General features: G+C 43.2%; 1 protein-coding gene across 3 annotated transcripts in view; it reads right to left on the bottom strand.

The window, feature by feature from the left end:
• The window catches only part of COPG2 (COPI coat complex subunit gamma 2), a 22,089-nt gene extending 7,009 nt beyond the window's left edge, over positions 1 to 15,080 (bottom strand). Inside the window, exons 1-15 of one of the 3 annotated variants that reach the window (XM_068947847.1) lie at positions 14,946 to 15,080; positions 12,985 to 13,037; positions 12,158 to 12,238; positions 11,229 to 11,300; positions 9,987 to 10,066; positions 9,082 to 9,157; positions 8,642 to 8,734; positions 7,134 to 7,220; positions 5,835 to 5,992; positions 4,961 to 5,094; positions 4,179 to 4,246; positions 3,322 to 3,510; positions 2,313 to 2,408; positions 1,678 to 1,921; positions 706 to 781 (exon numbers count right to left, since the gene is read on the bottom strand). In XM_068947847.1, coding sequence (XP_068803948.1) covers positions 706 to 781; positions 1,678 to 1,921; positions 2,313 to 2,408; positions 3,322 to 3,510; positions 4,179 to 4,246; positions 4,961 to 5,094; positions 5,835 to 5,992; positions 7,134 to 7,220; positions 8,642 to 8,734; positions 9,082 to 9,157; positions 9,987 to 10,066; positions 11,229 to 11,300; positions 12,158 to 12,238; positions 12,985 to 13,037; positions 14,946 to 14,955 — 1,517 coding nt within the window. In that variant the 5' untranslated portion in view covers positions 14,956 to 15,080. Of the gene's footprint in view, positions 1 to 705; positions 782 to 1,677; positions 1,922 to 2,312; positions 2,409 to 3,321; positions 3,511 to 4,178; positions 4,247 to 4,960; positions 5,095 to 5,834; positions 5,993 to 7,133; positions 7,221 to 8,641; positions 8,735 to 9,081; positions 9,158 to 9,986; positions 10,067 to 11,228; positions 11,301 to 12,157; positions 12,239 to 12,984; positions 13,038 to 14,081; positions 14,191 to 14,756; positions 14,899 to 14,945 lie in introns of those variants that run through there. The other 2 variants (XM_068947764.1, XM_068947688.1) reach the window with 2 other exon arrangements.
• Positions 15,081 to 15,124: the final 44 nt, after the last annotated feature.

The raw sequence follows: 15,124 nt of genomic DNA on the forward strand, positions 1-15,124 counted from the left end.
TTTTCCAATTACAGCAGGTAGCTTATGAAGAGAGATTACCTCTACTAGCATCTCCTGCTTGTTAAACATTAATCAAGTCACCTGTTGCAGTAGTGATCAACTCACACCTATGTACAGGTTGTCTTCTGCCTGAAGCACCTCATAATTTGAGCTATTCCTCTCACCACAGAAGTCAGACATGGCGAGGGTTTACAACACTACAGCGCTGTACAAAGGAAGAACGTGACATACACTGTACAGAGAATTTAAGGAGGAGGAATGGTCTTAACCAGAGATGCGCAGACCTGAGAAACTAGAACACCTGAGATTACTCAGCCATGTGCAAGTTACTATTTATGGATGACACGGAACTATACTTTCTTCAAGGGACGCAAAAATATACACGCTTGCCACAGCGCAATAGATCGATTACCTGCTGAGGAACATTCTCAGACCAGATTAAAAAGCCATGAAAAGGCTGTCAGATGGTTCCGTGACTGACTACATCTTTCATTTGCGTACTTTCAGCAGCCCTGCACTCCCTTCAGCCAGGGAGGAAGGGTAGAAGAGAGCCGTCTGCCGACCCCTCTCTTGAGCGCACCAGTGCGTCCTGACAGACCCCTGGGCAAGTTCTGACTTGGTCTGACCTCGCTGCTTCTGTGGAGCTAGATAGCCTGATGTCACCGACAAGCTCAGCGCACGTACAGCACAGTTATACCCCCTCACCTCTGCAAAAGCACCAAGATGCTCGGAAGAAGATTCTCATTCTGGGCACCAAACTTGGCTAGTGCGCTCACAGCGGCTAGACAAGAAAGCAATGAGATGTCAGAGGTGGTAAAGCTATATGCAAACACGTTTTCACAATCAGATTCAGAGCACTGTGCACACTATTGTCCTGAAGTTCCAGCTACACAGGTTTTCACTTCTACACCGCAAACCCTAACAGAAGCAAAGAGAACTCCTCCCTCCCTCCTACCCAGTCATATTCCCTCTATTTCTGTTTTAAATGGAAATAGTTTAGCGCTAGGGAAAGGCTCAGAGCCCTAGGGGTTAGGGAGCTAGTAACAGAACGAGGACAGCTTAGCAGCCCTGCAACTCTGGGTTCCAAGAGAGTCCTCTGCACGATAAGGTTAGTTCAAGCTCCATGGCTCATTCCAGATCTCGGGCCCTCCGATACATACAATAACGAGGTTTCTAGAGAGCGGCTCAGTATTGCTCTCCAGAGGATGCTCTGCATCTGCTCCCAGGTGACAACGAGGAAATGGCAACTGAAAGGGCTGCAGCTAAAAATCAAGTGCAACCTGTCCCAGGATTTATACGTGAGCTTGTTTTGCTTCCTCCTTCCCTGTGCTTCCACCACCAACAATCAGGAGATCAAACTGACCCCGATACATTTCCAGTGCCAAGACCCAACTGTGAAAAAAGGCTAAAACGCCTCAAAGGGTTCACGGTAAAGACCCTGCACAGGAAGGAAATATCACTGTTCAACAGATTTCCAAGAAGAAATCCTCATCTTGTATACGGTTTCTGTGGAAATCTCCCATACACACATCAAGCCCTAGAGTTTTCCTTAAACATTAAGTCCGCAGCAGGCAATTAGGCCTATTAAGAACTAACATCGTTCCCCTTCTCATGCATTGCCTCTTGACCCTTGGGAGACGCATAAAGAGGGGACTGCAGCGTCTGAGCTGAACTTACCAGCCCTCACAGCCTCGTTCTCCAGCACTACCCTGTTGAATATGAAGCGGATGTACTTCGATGGGGATGGAGTCCTCGGCCCCTCTTTCCCCAGCAGGTGCAGGATCTTCGTGGCTAGAACAGTATGTTCGCAGTCCTCAATGAACTCACAGAGGTGAGCCAAACCCGATTCCTTACTCTCAGGATTCTCCTCAATGATGCTAATTATGCAGTCCACAATGGCTCGCTTGTACTCAAAGCCACCCTGGGAAGGGAAAGGCAAGGACACTCACCCAGCAGGCAGAGCTCAGACTGCAGCGCTGCTCAGCTCTCGTCAAGCTTTAATTACTCCTTTCCAGTCAAAGGATAAACACGTTTGTATATAAAGAGAAAAGAGGAGATAGGCTGGATAACCTAAGAGGCTCCTGCCATCTCCAGCTGGCCAATACAGGTACATCTTGCGAGCAGTTCAGATCAGTTTTTGATGGTCTAATGTGCAAGCACATTTCGGACAGGTCCAACTCCTGAGATAAGCAAGGTCTTGCTAATCAGTCAGGCCTGTCATCGTTGTACACCCACTGACATAAGACAGAAGACCCCCTTCATACCACCAGAGCTATCTGCCAATAACTGCACAAAGAAAGCGTTAAACATACATCATCCCTGAGCATATTGGAGAGGAAGGTCATCATGACACTGTGTTTCCGGGGATATTTCTGGCACAAAGCGCTGATAGCCTGCACTACAACTACCTGCAAAACAACAGAGAAGGACTTTAGTCATACGCACTTATTTCGCTATGAAGAACACAAGCATCTCACACAGGCGCTCTCTCAAGCTGTCACCATAATAGATTAATCTGTAAGAAGGATAAAATCAGGTGGACTCTCAGTATGTACATAATACCAACTCCTCTATGCTAGCATGTTGCCAGGCCTGGCCCTGCTAAAGGGACTGTATTTAGGATGGACTATGTTAATCCAAAGGCCTCCCCTGCCTCCCTCTGCCCAGTTACAATGGTGGCCCAGTTCTAACTTAAATAGTTGCATTTTGTCATTAAAAACCTTTGCAATTTCAAAAACTCTTGTCTAAAACTCTTTCCCTTTGCTCACGGAAACAGAAACGTAAAAGCATTATACGCTGATAGACATTGACTCTGTACAGACATGCCACGCTCCTCAAGGCAACTCTATGATGCAACAGGGACAAAGGCACAGGTGAACTGCCAGCCTTAACCAAATTATCACCCGAGTTTATAATGACTAAACGTAACGAATTAATTGGAAATCTACAGTTCACGCTATTTCTTAACTATCAGACTGAACTGACACAGATGCAATCAGAATGGTTAAAACCACTCTTCCTCTCCAAAGAGGCAACCAGGAGGCAGTACAAGGCGTTGTAGGATACTGCACAGGAGCCAGGAACCCACAAAAGGATTTTTATCTTTTTCTTTTTTTTTTTTTTTTTTTTTGAGGGGTAGGGGAAATGAAACAGCTCATTTAGTCAGTTAAAAAACAGAGGATCACACCTTTGGAACTTCAAGCTGGCTTTGCTCTAACAGATTAAGTCACTGAAGGATTAACAAAAGGGAGAAGCTTCATAAAAAACAAGAATGGGAGAAAAACCTGCAGCTGGAAAGAGCAGAGGCCTCCAATGCCACACCTTAAACTCATCTGATATTTCTGACACGAAGGAAGAGATCTGTTTCATGAGCCTGTCTACACTGCTCTCACTCCCTGTCTTCAGCAGGGTGGTGATGGCGAGAGTAGCGATGCTGCGGTTGGAATCAGTGATGAGGTTTTCCAGGTCCAGGTTGCAGGCAGTTACAGCAGATGGATGCTTCATGGCCACCTGTAAAGAACGTAATTCCAACAATTAGATGGCAGCAGTAACATCCTGCAATTCAAAACTTTCTATGTGCTAAGGGGTAAAGCGCTTGCTTTTTCAAGTGCTGCTCTGTTCCACAAGTACTGGAAAAAACTGTGACTAAACCTACATTTACTCAGACACCATGACCGTTGGCAGGACACAACCAAGGCTCAGGTTTCCGTATTTCAGCTTTTGAGATGAACTCCTCTAACTGCAAGTAACAGCTCATAAGTTTAACAGTTAGAAGACATGACCCAAGCCTTGCTCTGCTTCTCTCGTGGTGTGCAACTTCGAAATCAGAATGCTGTTTTCTTTCCTTCATACATAGCCTACTCACACATTTCCAGCACTAAAAATGTGAGACTTTACTTCCTTACGGTTTCTCAACCGTTTCTCACAAGTTTTCCAACTATAACTGGCTATAGCCCTGTGGACCAGAAACGACCACACATAGCTTGAGTTCAGACAAGATTTCTGTCACAACAGGAGGTTTGGCATGGAAAAGCCAATCCCCCAGCACAGAACAGTTTTGAACACAGTAATCGCAAGAGCAACTACTCTGTTTGAGGCAACACGCCACGAGGCACCGAAGTACGGCTTTCTCTGATGCTGAGACTTATGCTTATTTACAAGGTCTTGGAAGCACTCACTTTATTAAGGGTCCGTACAGCTGCATATCTCAAGACAGGTTTGGGAGAACTACAGAAAAGCTGCAGCACTGCAAATAAAGAATCAAGAGAAGTAACTCATGACAAAAATATCAGAGCACAGATTCTCTAACAAAAACTGGCTCCCAATACTGTAGGCACCTGTAACCTCCGGGGAGGGAAAGAGTATGGTTTCCCATACCAGATGGTGGCAGGGAAATTGCCTTGTGCCAGTACTTTGATTTTTGAGAACTGCAAATACTGTTGTCAAAATTCACCGCAACGGAAAAACAGATACAATCTCTTTCCAAGGAAAGGGAGTAGAGACAAAAGTCTAATGGGTCCACATCCAACTAACATATTGCTAAATGTTCATATAGTTCTACTCAATTTTTACCACTAGTTTCACAATGAAATTAAAAACAACCTGTTTTTCATCTTATATCAATAATATGTCATAAACTACAACATAAACTGCGTATCTGTGCCATCAGGTTCGCCTCTGCCTTTCCCCCCATCCCAGCTTCCTGCAGCTGGGAAAAAACATATATCACCCAGTGCCTTTACTGTCCATTCTCTAGAGCTTTGGATGAAATGGGAGGGGGGAAAAAAAAGGAATCAAGCTGCTTCCCATCCACAAGCCTCCTAACTTAGGGAGGACCATAAATTGAAGTCCTAAGAGCATAGTATTTTAGTTATGCTTCAATATCTTTAATGTGCCTCTTGCCACCCTTTCTTTCATGGTATTCCTACGTTAGTACTAGGAAGGATTCTTTATGACCAACCTGAAACAGCAGGTGCCAGCTCCCTCGCTGTGCAGTTTGGAAGATGGATGATTGCAGAGGCAGCTTCATAAATAACCATTTCATGCTTATTTCGCAGACAGCTCTCAATGAAGTCAAACAATGGACTTTCATGTCTACAAAGTGAAGATGTTTCACACTACGATGCTGAACTACATACAAACCACTGTAACTGCACTTCTGAGAACCCAACAAAAAGCACAGTTAGTACACCGGCTCCTACATTTTTCACACCGATAAATTGCTCTATTTATAAGGCAGATTAACGCTTGAACTCTAAACTTTCCATTCAACATTATTCTACTACTCTACATCATTTTCTACAAGCCAGAACTGATGTGCTCTGGAAATAAATACTTTATTACTAACCACATTTCACACACCACTAAAAAATTTCCACTGATAAAAGAATTTCATCAGGACGAGAAGTTCTCAAATAACTGTATTTTATTCTATTAGGATGAGAAATCAGAATAGGAGAGATCCTGTTGTTTACAGGTAGATTCTTACCGTGTTCGAAATGCATCTGACTAGACGTAGTAAAAAAACACTGCACCCCTCCAGAGATTATTCTGCAGTTTTTACTCCTGCTCTGAACTTAGTTTTGGTGATATGATACTTTAAAAAAACACACACACACAAAAACAAAAAAACCCACACAAAACAAACAACAAAACACATACAAAACCAACCCCCAGTTCAATTTAACATTCTGCCTGCTTGCGTTTCATTTTTAACACCACAGCTTTCTATCAGTCTGTAGAAGTCCACAGTCTTTACAAACTACAAGTTTCTCACCTACTGTTGAACTCAAACTAAGACTATTTTTGTAATTCTCATGCTCTCTCTCACTTACCCCTCTTCAGATTCTTTCAAGAGTTTGCTTGCAATTCGGATCAGCATGCAGTAGGCAAACTGGGATTTCAGTCCAGATTTAGTGAACTTATTCAGCATCTTGGAAACTGCAAGGCGATCATTTTTTCTAAGGTGATAGAGGAGCCCCAGAGCATGATACTAGAAAATCAGAAGGAAGAGTGAGACATGCACAAGAACACGTTAAACACATTAAATACACACTGCAGTAGGAAAAGACAGATTTTGAGACACACAAGTGGGATAATATTCACTGTTTCCTTGCAGGTTTCTAACCTTAAGTGCTTTGATTTTCCTTACACGTAACAGATCTGCAGTATTTCCTTCCCCTTCTTGTCGACCCTAAGACAGCCTCAACATGTTTCTAGAGATCAAGAGAGCCATGAAATCAATGTTTACTCCCTTTTCTCTCCGTTGAATGGCAGAAGTTCTAATGTCTCCGGTTACTAAGCTATACTGCACAATAACGCTTGCATATCTAGTACAAAAACATCCAAGATATCCCAAGCGCTTTAAACACCAGCTGACCCTACAGAAATCCTCGAGGCATTTATATCAAGAAGCCAAAGTGCAAAGTACAGAAGAACATTTCCAGTTACTTATCAAGGTTTGTTGCCATAAGATTGATTTACAGTAAGGCTTATTAACAAAGCCACTAACCGTGGCAGGAACAAAACTGTTTTGGCACAGCTATTTCTGACTCGGCATCTATGACACTGTCTGACTGAATATACAGAGTATTACTATTTCCATAACTGTGTGGAATATTCCTGTGAAGATTTTGCATATATGGCTATCTCACTGATATTCAGGCTATCCCCGGTGAGCAAATCCCCCTAGGGCAAATGGAAAATTTTATGAAGACAAAGACAATAAATGGTGGTGATTCGGGAAGCAATAAATAAGATTATTCCCTGAGCTTACAAAGCTCAGATTCAAAATGCTTTTTCTGCAGGGACAACCGTGAAGCCAGTTAGTGGCATTCCAGCTACCAACTAGCAGGGAAAGGGCAGAGGACTGCAGTAAACACTCAACTCATAATTAAGGATCTTGCATTGGGATCATGGAGCAGCTCATGATTTTTGAAATGGTAGAGCAATTTCCCCTCAAATCCCAATCCCTTTTTTCTTTTCTTTCTTTTTTTTTTTTTTTTTTTAAATAACGGAACAAGGAGGAAAGGTTACTTCTTCTAAGGTTCTTTGGTTATCTTAAGAACTTACAAAATACCATTAATACACTGTAGCTTGTTTGGAGACTCTGGGGACATCCACCCTGAACATACCTGTACCATAATGTTGTCACTAGAAGCTGCTTCCTGAGCCTCGTTAATCCACCGTTTCACCACGTCATAACTGATCTTCATCATATGCTGGAAGAAACCACAAATTAAAATTGCAAACAAGCTAACATTAGAAGCACTGAGAAGTACCATGAGCCGTGTTCTCATGTTTCATTAAGTTTAATTGCTTTAAGAAAATCTAGGGCTTTGTGGCATAGTATTGGAAACAAAGAGCATCTCCCAAACATCTATTTTGTATGAAGGCAACCATATGATTAAAAAGAGTAACTCAGAGAGCTTTTGTTTCTATTCTAACAGGACAGAAGGAAAAACTAGAACAATTCACTTGCCTACTGTTGCTCTACCACAAAGACTGTAATGGATCAGTGTTAATGCAGCTGCTTCTTTGCTTTCTCAGGGTCCTACACAGCTCTGCTCCACCCTATCAGCTCCACCTCTTACCTCCTACTCTGTCTCACTGGTTTACCAAGGCAGCCAGTCGCTTTGACCTACGCGCCTAGAATCCACTTTTTCTTGCAAATCAGACGCAAACTACCACGCTTTCACCTGTATCTTCCCCTTTAAGTAAAAACATCAGCCTACAGAACCACAGAACGGCTGACGTTGGCAGGGACCTCTGGAGATCATCTAGTCCAACCTCCCGCTCAAGCAGGGTCACCTAGAGCACCTTACCCAGCATTGTGCCAGACAGCTTTTGAATATCTCCAGGGAAGGAGACTCCCCAGTCACTCTGGGCAACCTGTGCCAATGCTCTGCCACCTTTTTTTTCCCCCCCTCATACTCAAATGGAACTTCCTGTGTTTCAGTTTGTGCCCAATGCCTCTCGTCCTATCAAGGAGATAGGAGAGAGCCTTTCCAGCCTTTTCTCTTAAACAGCAGAGACAAAATTCACAGTGAACTTCTTTATCTGGCCCAACCTACTACACATTAGGAAAATCTTGAATTATATCTCATCGGAGCAGGAATTTTGTTGATTTGGTTTTTGCACGGCACAAAGCAGGCTGTTTTTATTTTCTGTTACAGAACTGATAAGCACACTTTCACAGTCATCAGTGTTGCTTTTCGCACAGCACAAAGCAGGTTGCTTTTACTTTCTGTTACAAAACTCATAAATACTTTTTCCAGGTTAAGTGGCTTAACTTTTGAGAACATAAAGACAAGGCTCCTTTCCAGAGAAATTAATGTCTGACACTAAACACACACAGAGATGACTGAGCACTCTGCAGTTAGTTATTACAACAGATGCACCCTAAAACTAGGAAAGGCTGAGTAAGGAGTTACAGAAAACAGAGCCTGCGTGAAACACAGGAAATTGAATTTCTACTCTTTTTTAAATTTATTTTTCAATAAGGAGGCAAGGACTAGTCACGTTAAAGGAAAAGGAGATCAAGAAAGAACAAAACAAAGGCCAGCCAAACCTATACGTGTAACAGACTGCCCTTCCCAACCACAACAATACACAGACTAACAATAATTACTTCTTCACTTACTAAGGAAGACACCAGTGCAGAACTGGACACACTGGGGACTTTGTCCACAATGGCTTGCTTCATGTATCTCTCGATGGCTTGTAACATTGTACCCTGTGAAAGAGTAAAGAAAAGGGCTGATACTCAACCTCTGGAGGAAGAGCATAAAAGCAGTTCAAGACAAGTGTATGCTCAGCAGATTCAAAAAGCCCTACAAAAAAAGCTTCAAGTTATCAAACTAATCCTCAAAATGCATACTCCTGCAAGGGAGATTATATATATATATATATATATATATATATATATATATATATATATATATATATATAATATATATATATGTGACTATCCTTTACCTACTCCTGAAAGTGGAGTGACATGATCAAAGTCCACAGCAAAGCAGTCTCAGAGCACAAACTACAGCTCCAAACACCCACAACCCTGGTGTGACTTGTACTTACATCAGTGATCCTGCAGAGCGCTCTAATGGCCGGGCCCCGGTACACATCTTCCTTCCCTGTCATGTCTTTGGTTAAACTAAAATAATCAGAGACAGGCTTTTAACACTTCTTTAACATCTCAGTATCTCAGTTCTTTTGGGAAACTCAGCTCATCTCATTTAGCTGAAGCTAACGACAAACCATTACCATATAATACTAAGATTAGTACTGGCTAGAAACAATTCTTAATAATTAGCATTTTGAAAGTTATTATCATCAGATTCTACAGACATACAGAACATCAGAAAAAACATAGTCCTTAAAATTGCTTTGCTTTGGGATTGGTTTATTTAGCTCAGCCATCCTCTTCTTAATGTTTCTCTTCTTTCTACTCCGTGAAATTTTGATTTAGATAATGCTGAAGTTTAGTTTCCAGAACAGCTTCAAAACCAATCTCTTAGCAATTTCCAGAAATCCAATTTTAGCTCTCACATCAACAGCAGTATCTGCTCTGTATTAGAAAACAATTGATAGTTCAGCTGGTGGGAGTCTATTGAGAGTTGCTCTGTTGTTCCCCGACTGCTCTCACAGCAAAGTAAAACAGAAGTCACAAGCTAGGTTTTGATAAAAGAAATTAAGCACTAGTAGCTTGAAAAAGTAAGATGACAAAACAGTAACCAACTGCTAAGCAGTATACAAGTCTCTGGTGCCCCCCTCCCCCTTTTTAAGAAAAGCATACTAACATAGTCTAAGGAAACTAAAATTTCATATACCAATGCTCTGTTTTACAGAACAAATTATTTTCCCTTGCTGTACGTTTTATAAAGCGTAACTGTAAAAAACCGTAGCAGCAGTTAAAACAAACACATTAAGATACAACTACTTGTACCAGGGCTCTGGTACTGTGTTTTCTGTAGCTCCACTACCTGCTGGTGACAATGATGACATCTTCAGAGATATTGGCCATCTCTTTGATAGTAAGGTAACACATTCTTCTAAGGGTTTGCTGCGAAAACGTATTGCAAAAAACCATTACCCCCATAGGTAATTATGAATATACAATCCCTAAAAGTTTTAAAAGTTAAACGAACGAGTCACGAAACACCCTCCTCCCCCCAGTCTAATTAGTATGCCTAGGTCTAATCTCACCATAGACTGTGAATGTTACCACATAGTTTTTGGAAAGTCAGATCATTTTGTTAGTGCAGTGAACCTCAGGTAAATTTAGAGCACAGATTAAAATAAAGTTGAAACGTAAGCCACTCTGCTGTAAATCAGAGCCTCTTATAAATTTCAGTGAACGTGAGGGATCACGTTAATTGTAAGTGATGCATCATGTGTGCAAAGCCATGCAATCATCTCTTAACAACTTTAAAATCAACTTTCTCTGGCCTGTTTTTCTTTGACAGTAAAAAAAATAGAAACTTGCAAAGAGCACTGACAGTTTAACTCTTTGAAAGCAAGTAACATAACTTGCATTAAAATAACTATCTTCTAGAATATGGATATAAGAAACGTCATAAACACTTTGTTACTTCTTTAAACAGTTGCACGTGAAACCTCCTTCAGGCAAATCCCCAAAATATAACGTGCTAGCTCATTTTTAACAAAAATGAAAAAGATCCATTGCGTAAAGCATACTCCTCTAAGTTACGATGCTCTTATGTTCTCTGCAAACAGATCAGAAACGGAGTTTACATAGGGTGTAGTCAAAAGCTTCATCCAACATTTTCAGGATGTTCTCATCCCCCTTACGCTGTGCTGAGTTATGAATAAAGCAACCTACTCTAGGGAATACTAGTACCTGATTTACAAGCAACTTTTTACTTTTATTTTGACAGTTAGGCAAATGGGGTTTATTTGCAAGTGCAAGATACAGTCATAAAATTGGAGTGATTTGTACATTAAGCCTTTCCATGTTCACATTTTTTACAACTGGAAATTAATTCAAGGAAAAAAAAAAAAAAAAACCCTGCACAGGTAATTGTAAGCTATTACGAAACCAATCATTTCCAAACTATGAATTGCCTTCAGCGAGTCATTTGCATGCAGAGCTTGTTCTCTGAAGTACTTGCTCCATGTTCTTCCCACATCATAATACTCAACTGTTTTGCAATTACTATGAATGCAGTCAAGAGTAGGGAAGAAAAAAAGCACTAGGCACTTACATCATTAGATTGAAATAATCTGGTCATCGCAAAAAAAGCTTCTGTGGCTTCAGTGGTTCCAAAGTGTTCACCCTGAAAATAACAAACAAGAAGCGAGAGGTCAGCCAAAGCATCATCATCCAACAGCGTCCACCTCTCACTTATAAGGCCTACTCTCATACTGACAACCCTTTCCTGAAAGATGTTTTCTCACCTGAGATACAGACTCTCCCTCACCAAGTGTTTATCAGAGAGTACGGACCAAGATTACCGGTTCTTATCTGCTTGGCTTCAATATAAATGTCATCCACAGCTGTACAGTAATGGAATAGGAGTTGGACAAGTAACTTGTGTTCCCTCTTTTGACTTTAAATTGTCAGCAGTTAATTTTGCTTCGTGTTCGTTAATGAGAAGGATCCCCTTGCAATTTACTTAACTTGTGACTTGTGCCAACTAAGACTGAAGAGCATAGGCTCACCCTAACTGATTGCAACTCTATGATAAATACTGCCTGACTCAGGCTAGGCATGCAGGAATCTGCTCTATGTGAATGCCGAAAGTAGAAGCATGATAAGGAAGCAGATTTAATTCCTCCACAAACAAAAAAGAACACCTTTGACTTCTTCACTTTGTGGCCTGTGTTCTTACCTGAACTCAGTTACTCCTATTTTTGCTAGACAAGTACAAACAACTCTTAATTACACAGTGCCACAGTAAATAAACAAAGACCAACCTACAGCTCTCACTTGGCACCTGGAAAAGTCTCACCTTAGCAAGGCAGTCACAAGTGAGAACACAGTACTACAGAGCAAACACTCCATTTCTCATATCCTTAAAAGCTGCCTTTCAAGTCGGACAGGGGAAGGTATAAAACTTCTTCCACACTGAAAATTATCAGAAACCAGCCCTAGGAACAAGCATTTGAGTTAGGAAGAAATGATTACAGTTACCTGGTTCAGCAAGTAAAGGATCTTGGTAAGTATGTGCAGGCATCTTCGTGGATTTATAGGAGTCTCATTAAAGATACGGGCCTACAAACGCAACATAAATCCTGTATTATGGCGTAACCCAACAATAATAATTTTCCCCTTTAGAACAGAAATTAAAGCAATTTGTTTTCAACCAAGTGGCTTACAATTTTTTCAGCACTCTGAACAAAGGGCAATGACTCAGTTCACCAGGCTCTAGCTTAATCAAGACCAGTGCTGGACATTTGGCATTAACAACAATATTTTAAAAAAAGTATAATTTAAAATTTTGCAATTCAGTTCTTTTCATAACGTCTACTGCCCAAACACTACTCAGCACTAGTTTGTGGGAACACTGAATTGAAATGATTAAGCTCGTACTTAACAGCACACCAAAGAACTCCCTAAATATTTAATCACACATCCATCTCACCACTTGCAATTACTCTTGGAGTACATAAAAAGAAGCAGGACGATCCATTATGAACGTTATTGACCCTTTATTATATTTAGTAATATGCTGAAGGATCACAGGAGAACGGGCAGATCAGCTCTTCAGGGGTACTTTGAGGGATCCTGTGTATCCACATGGAAGGGAGAAGCCAATTCCAATCCAAGTCCCGTGCATAAAACCCTCTCGTAGAGAAAATCACATGCACTTAATTTACCTACCCTATGAATTTAAACTAACTATCCATCAAATTTAGACATCCACGTTTCCTGCAATTTGCGTTATAATTCCTTCTTAAGCTGCTAACACATCCCTGATCACAGACAGTTAAACAATATTACATGGTGACTATTCGTACCTCCTGAAGCACAGCACTCTTCTCCAGGTGCTGGAAAGGATTAGAGCCACTACCTGAATAACAAAAGAGACCTCTCAGTTAGGGAAGCACACTTATCACATATTCAAGTAACTAGAAACAACAGCCCAGAACGTGCAGGAACAATCCCTAAGCGTTAGGAAATCATCTTACAAAAACGCTACAGTGACGTTACACCTTGAATAACTGATGTTCTCCAACAACAGCTTTCAACCTACTTTCTGAAGTTGTAGGTTAAGAGTTCCAGGAAAAAAGGATGACAGATTCAACACAGCTGGAGGGTTAGGAGGAAGGAAGGTCTTTACTACTAAAGCTATCTTAAGAGCCCCTTTACACTAGACTATTCACTCTTTTTCTTCCTAGACCCCCTTTTTTCATTTCATGCACAGACAGCACTGAACACGTCAGGACGCAGCAGCTGCTAAGCATCTGCAATAACAGTATATTGATTAAGGTAGCACTGAAAAGGGCTACTTGGCAAACTTCAAAAACAGTACGACTACTACCCATCACAAAATCCTCAATACTAGTCTAGCCTCACAGAGTAACTCTTCACGCTTTGTAACAGTCCAGACCCAGACCTTGAGAAGTCACCTGTCAGGTAAAAACAAGATCTGCAAAAGGACTTCAAAAAGATTTCGGAGATGAAAACACGACGTGAAGCCCAAATCCCTCTCTTTCCCTGCTGCAGGGGAACATAAGTATCTTCCGCAGTGTAACCCCGATACCCTGTTTCGGAGAACCATCTATACCCAAAATACAGCTTGAGTCCCTCCGCTGGAAAGTGGAGGGAAGTCTTTAGTTTAGCAAGAAAGGTAAGAGAGATTGTCTTCTTTTCGGGATCTGTGAGTAGAAGCCTAACTAAAGAGCTCTGAATGAATTCGCTGGAAATGACACTTCTCAGAGCCAAGCTTTCTAATCCAGGTTCAGAGTGAAAACACCTCTTGCAATCACTTTTATGGTCAAAAAAAGGCCTCTTGCAGCCCCCGGTGCTGCCTCTGGACCCTTTTCCTACAGGAAGTCCAGTTCTTACCCCCCGCCCCGAGCAGAACGAAATCCAGAATGAAATTAAACTCAACCCAACGGGGCCTTTTTTTTCCCACGCGGCATAAGAGATCTCTGAGCAGCAGCAACAGGCCACGGATACGGCCTCAGCGATGCCAGACAGCACCAGACGCCACACGCAAGCCGAACTTCATTCCCAGATGATTTTGCAGAGCGAAAACACGAAGCTGATGGCTTCACCCCCCCCCCCCCCGCCACGGTTCCCTCCACACACGGCATCAACGGCTCCGGCAGGGGAGGAAGGCTTCGGGCTCGGCCGGGGGAGGCGCCAGGCCGCCCCCCGTGGCCGTTACTCCCCCCCACCTTTCCCTCAGCGACCGTTATTCTTCCCCTCAAACGGCCGTTACCCCCCTAGAGGCCGTTATTCCCCCCCCTCAGCGGCCGTTATTCCTCCCCCTAAACGGCCGTTACCCCCCTCCAGCGGCCATTATGTCTCCTCAGCGGCCGTTATTCCTCCTCCCAAACGGCCGTTACCCCCTCAGCGGCCATTATCTCTCCTCAGCGGCCGTTATTCCTCCCCCCAAGCGGCCGTTACCCCCCCCCCAGCGGCCATTATCTCTCCTCAGCGGCCGTTACCCGCCTCCTCCCTCCCCTCCCCAGCGGCCGTTACAGGCCGCGGCGGGCGTTGGGCTCCTACTGGTCGCTCCCCTCACGGCTGGGCAGCCCCGACCCCGCCGCCAGCCCCGTACCGGCCTCCTCGTCCTTCTTGTCAAACTTCTTAATCATGTCGCCGCCGGTCGCGCGCCCCTCCCCCCTCCCCTCCCCGAACCGCACAGCCGCGGCAGCACCCGCCGGAAGTCCCGCCCCCGGCCGGGGGAGAGAGTGGGGACCCCCCCCTCAAAAAAAAAAAAAAAAAAAAAAAAAAAAAAAAACCTCACCCTGTGCCATCCGACTGGGCCGCGTAGCTGCCACTCAACTCCCGGCACCGCCCACTCCTCCTTGGGGAGCCCGGCGCGCCGAGCGGGGCGACTTCCGCCTCGCCTGGGGCCACGCCCCCTGCCGAGCGGCGGGGCGGGGCCGGACGGGGCGGGGCCAGATCCGGGGCGGGGCCAGAGCC

Source organism: Struthio camelus, chromosome 1 (genome assembly GCF_040807025.1).
Source record: "Struthio camelus isolate bStrCam1 chromosome 1, bStrCam1.hap1, whole genome shotgun sequence".
In the NCBI taxonomy this organism is placed as follows: domain Eukaryota; kingdom Metazoa; phylum Chordata; class Aves; order Struthioniformes; family Struthionidae; genus Struthio; species Struthio camelus.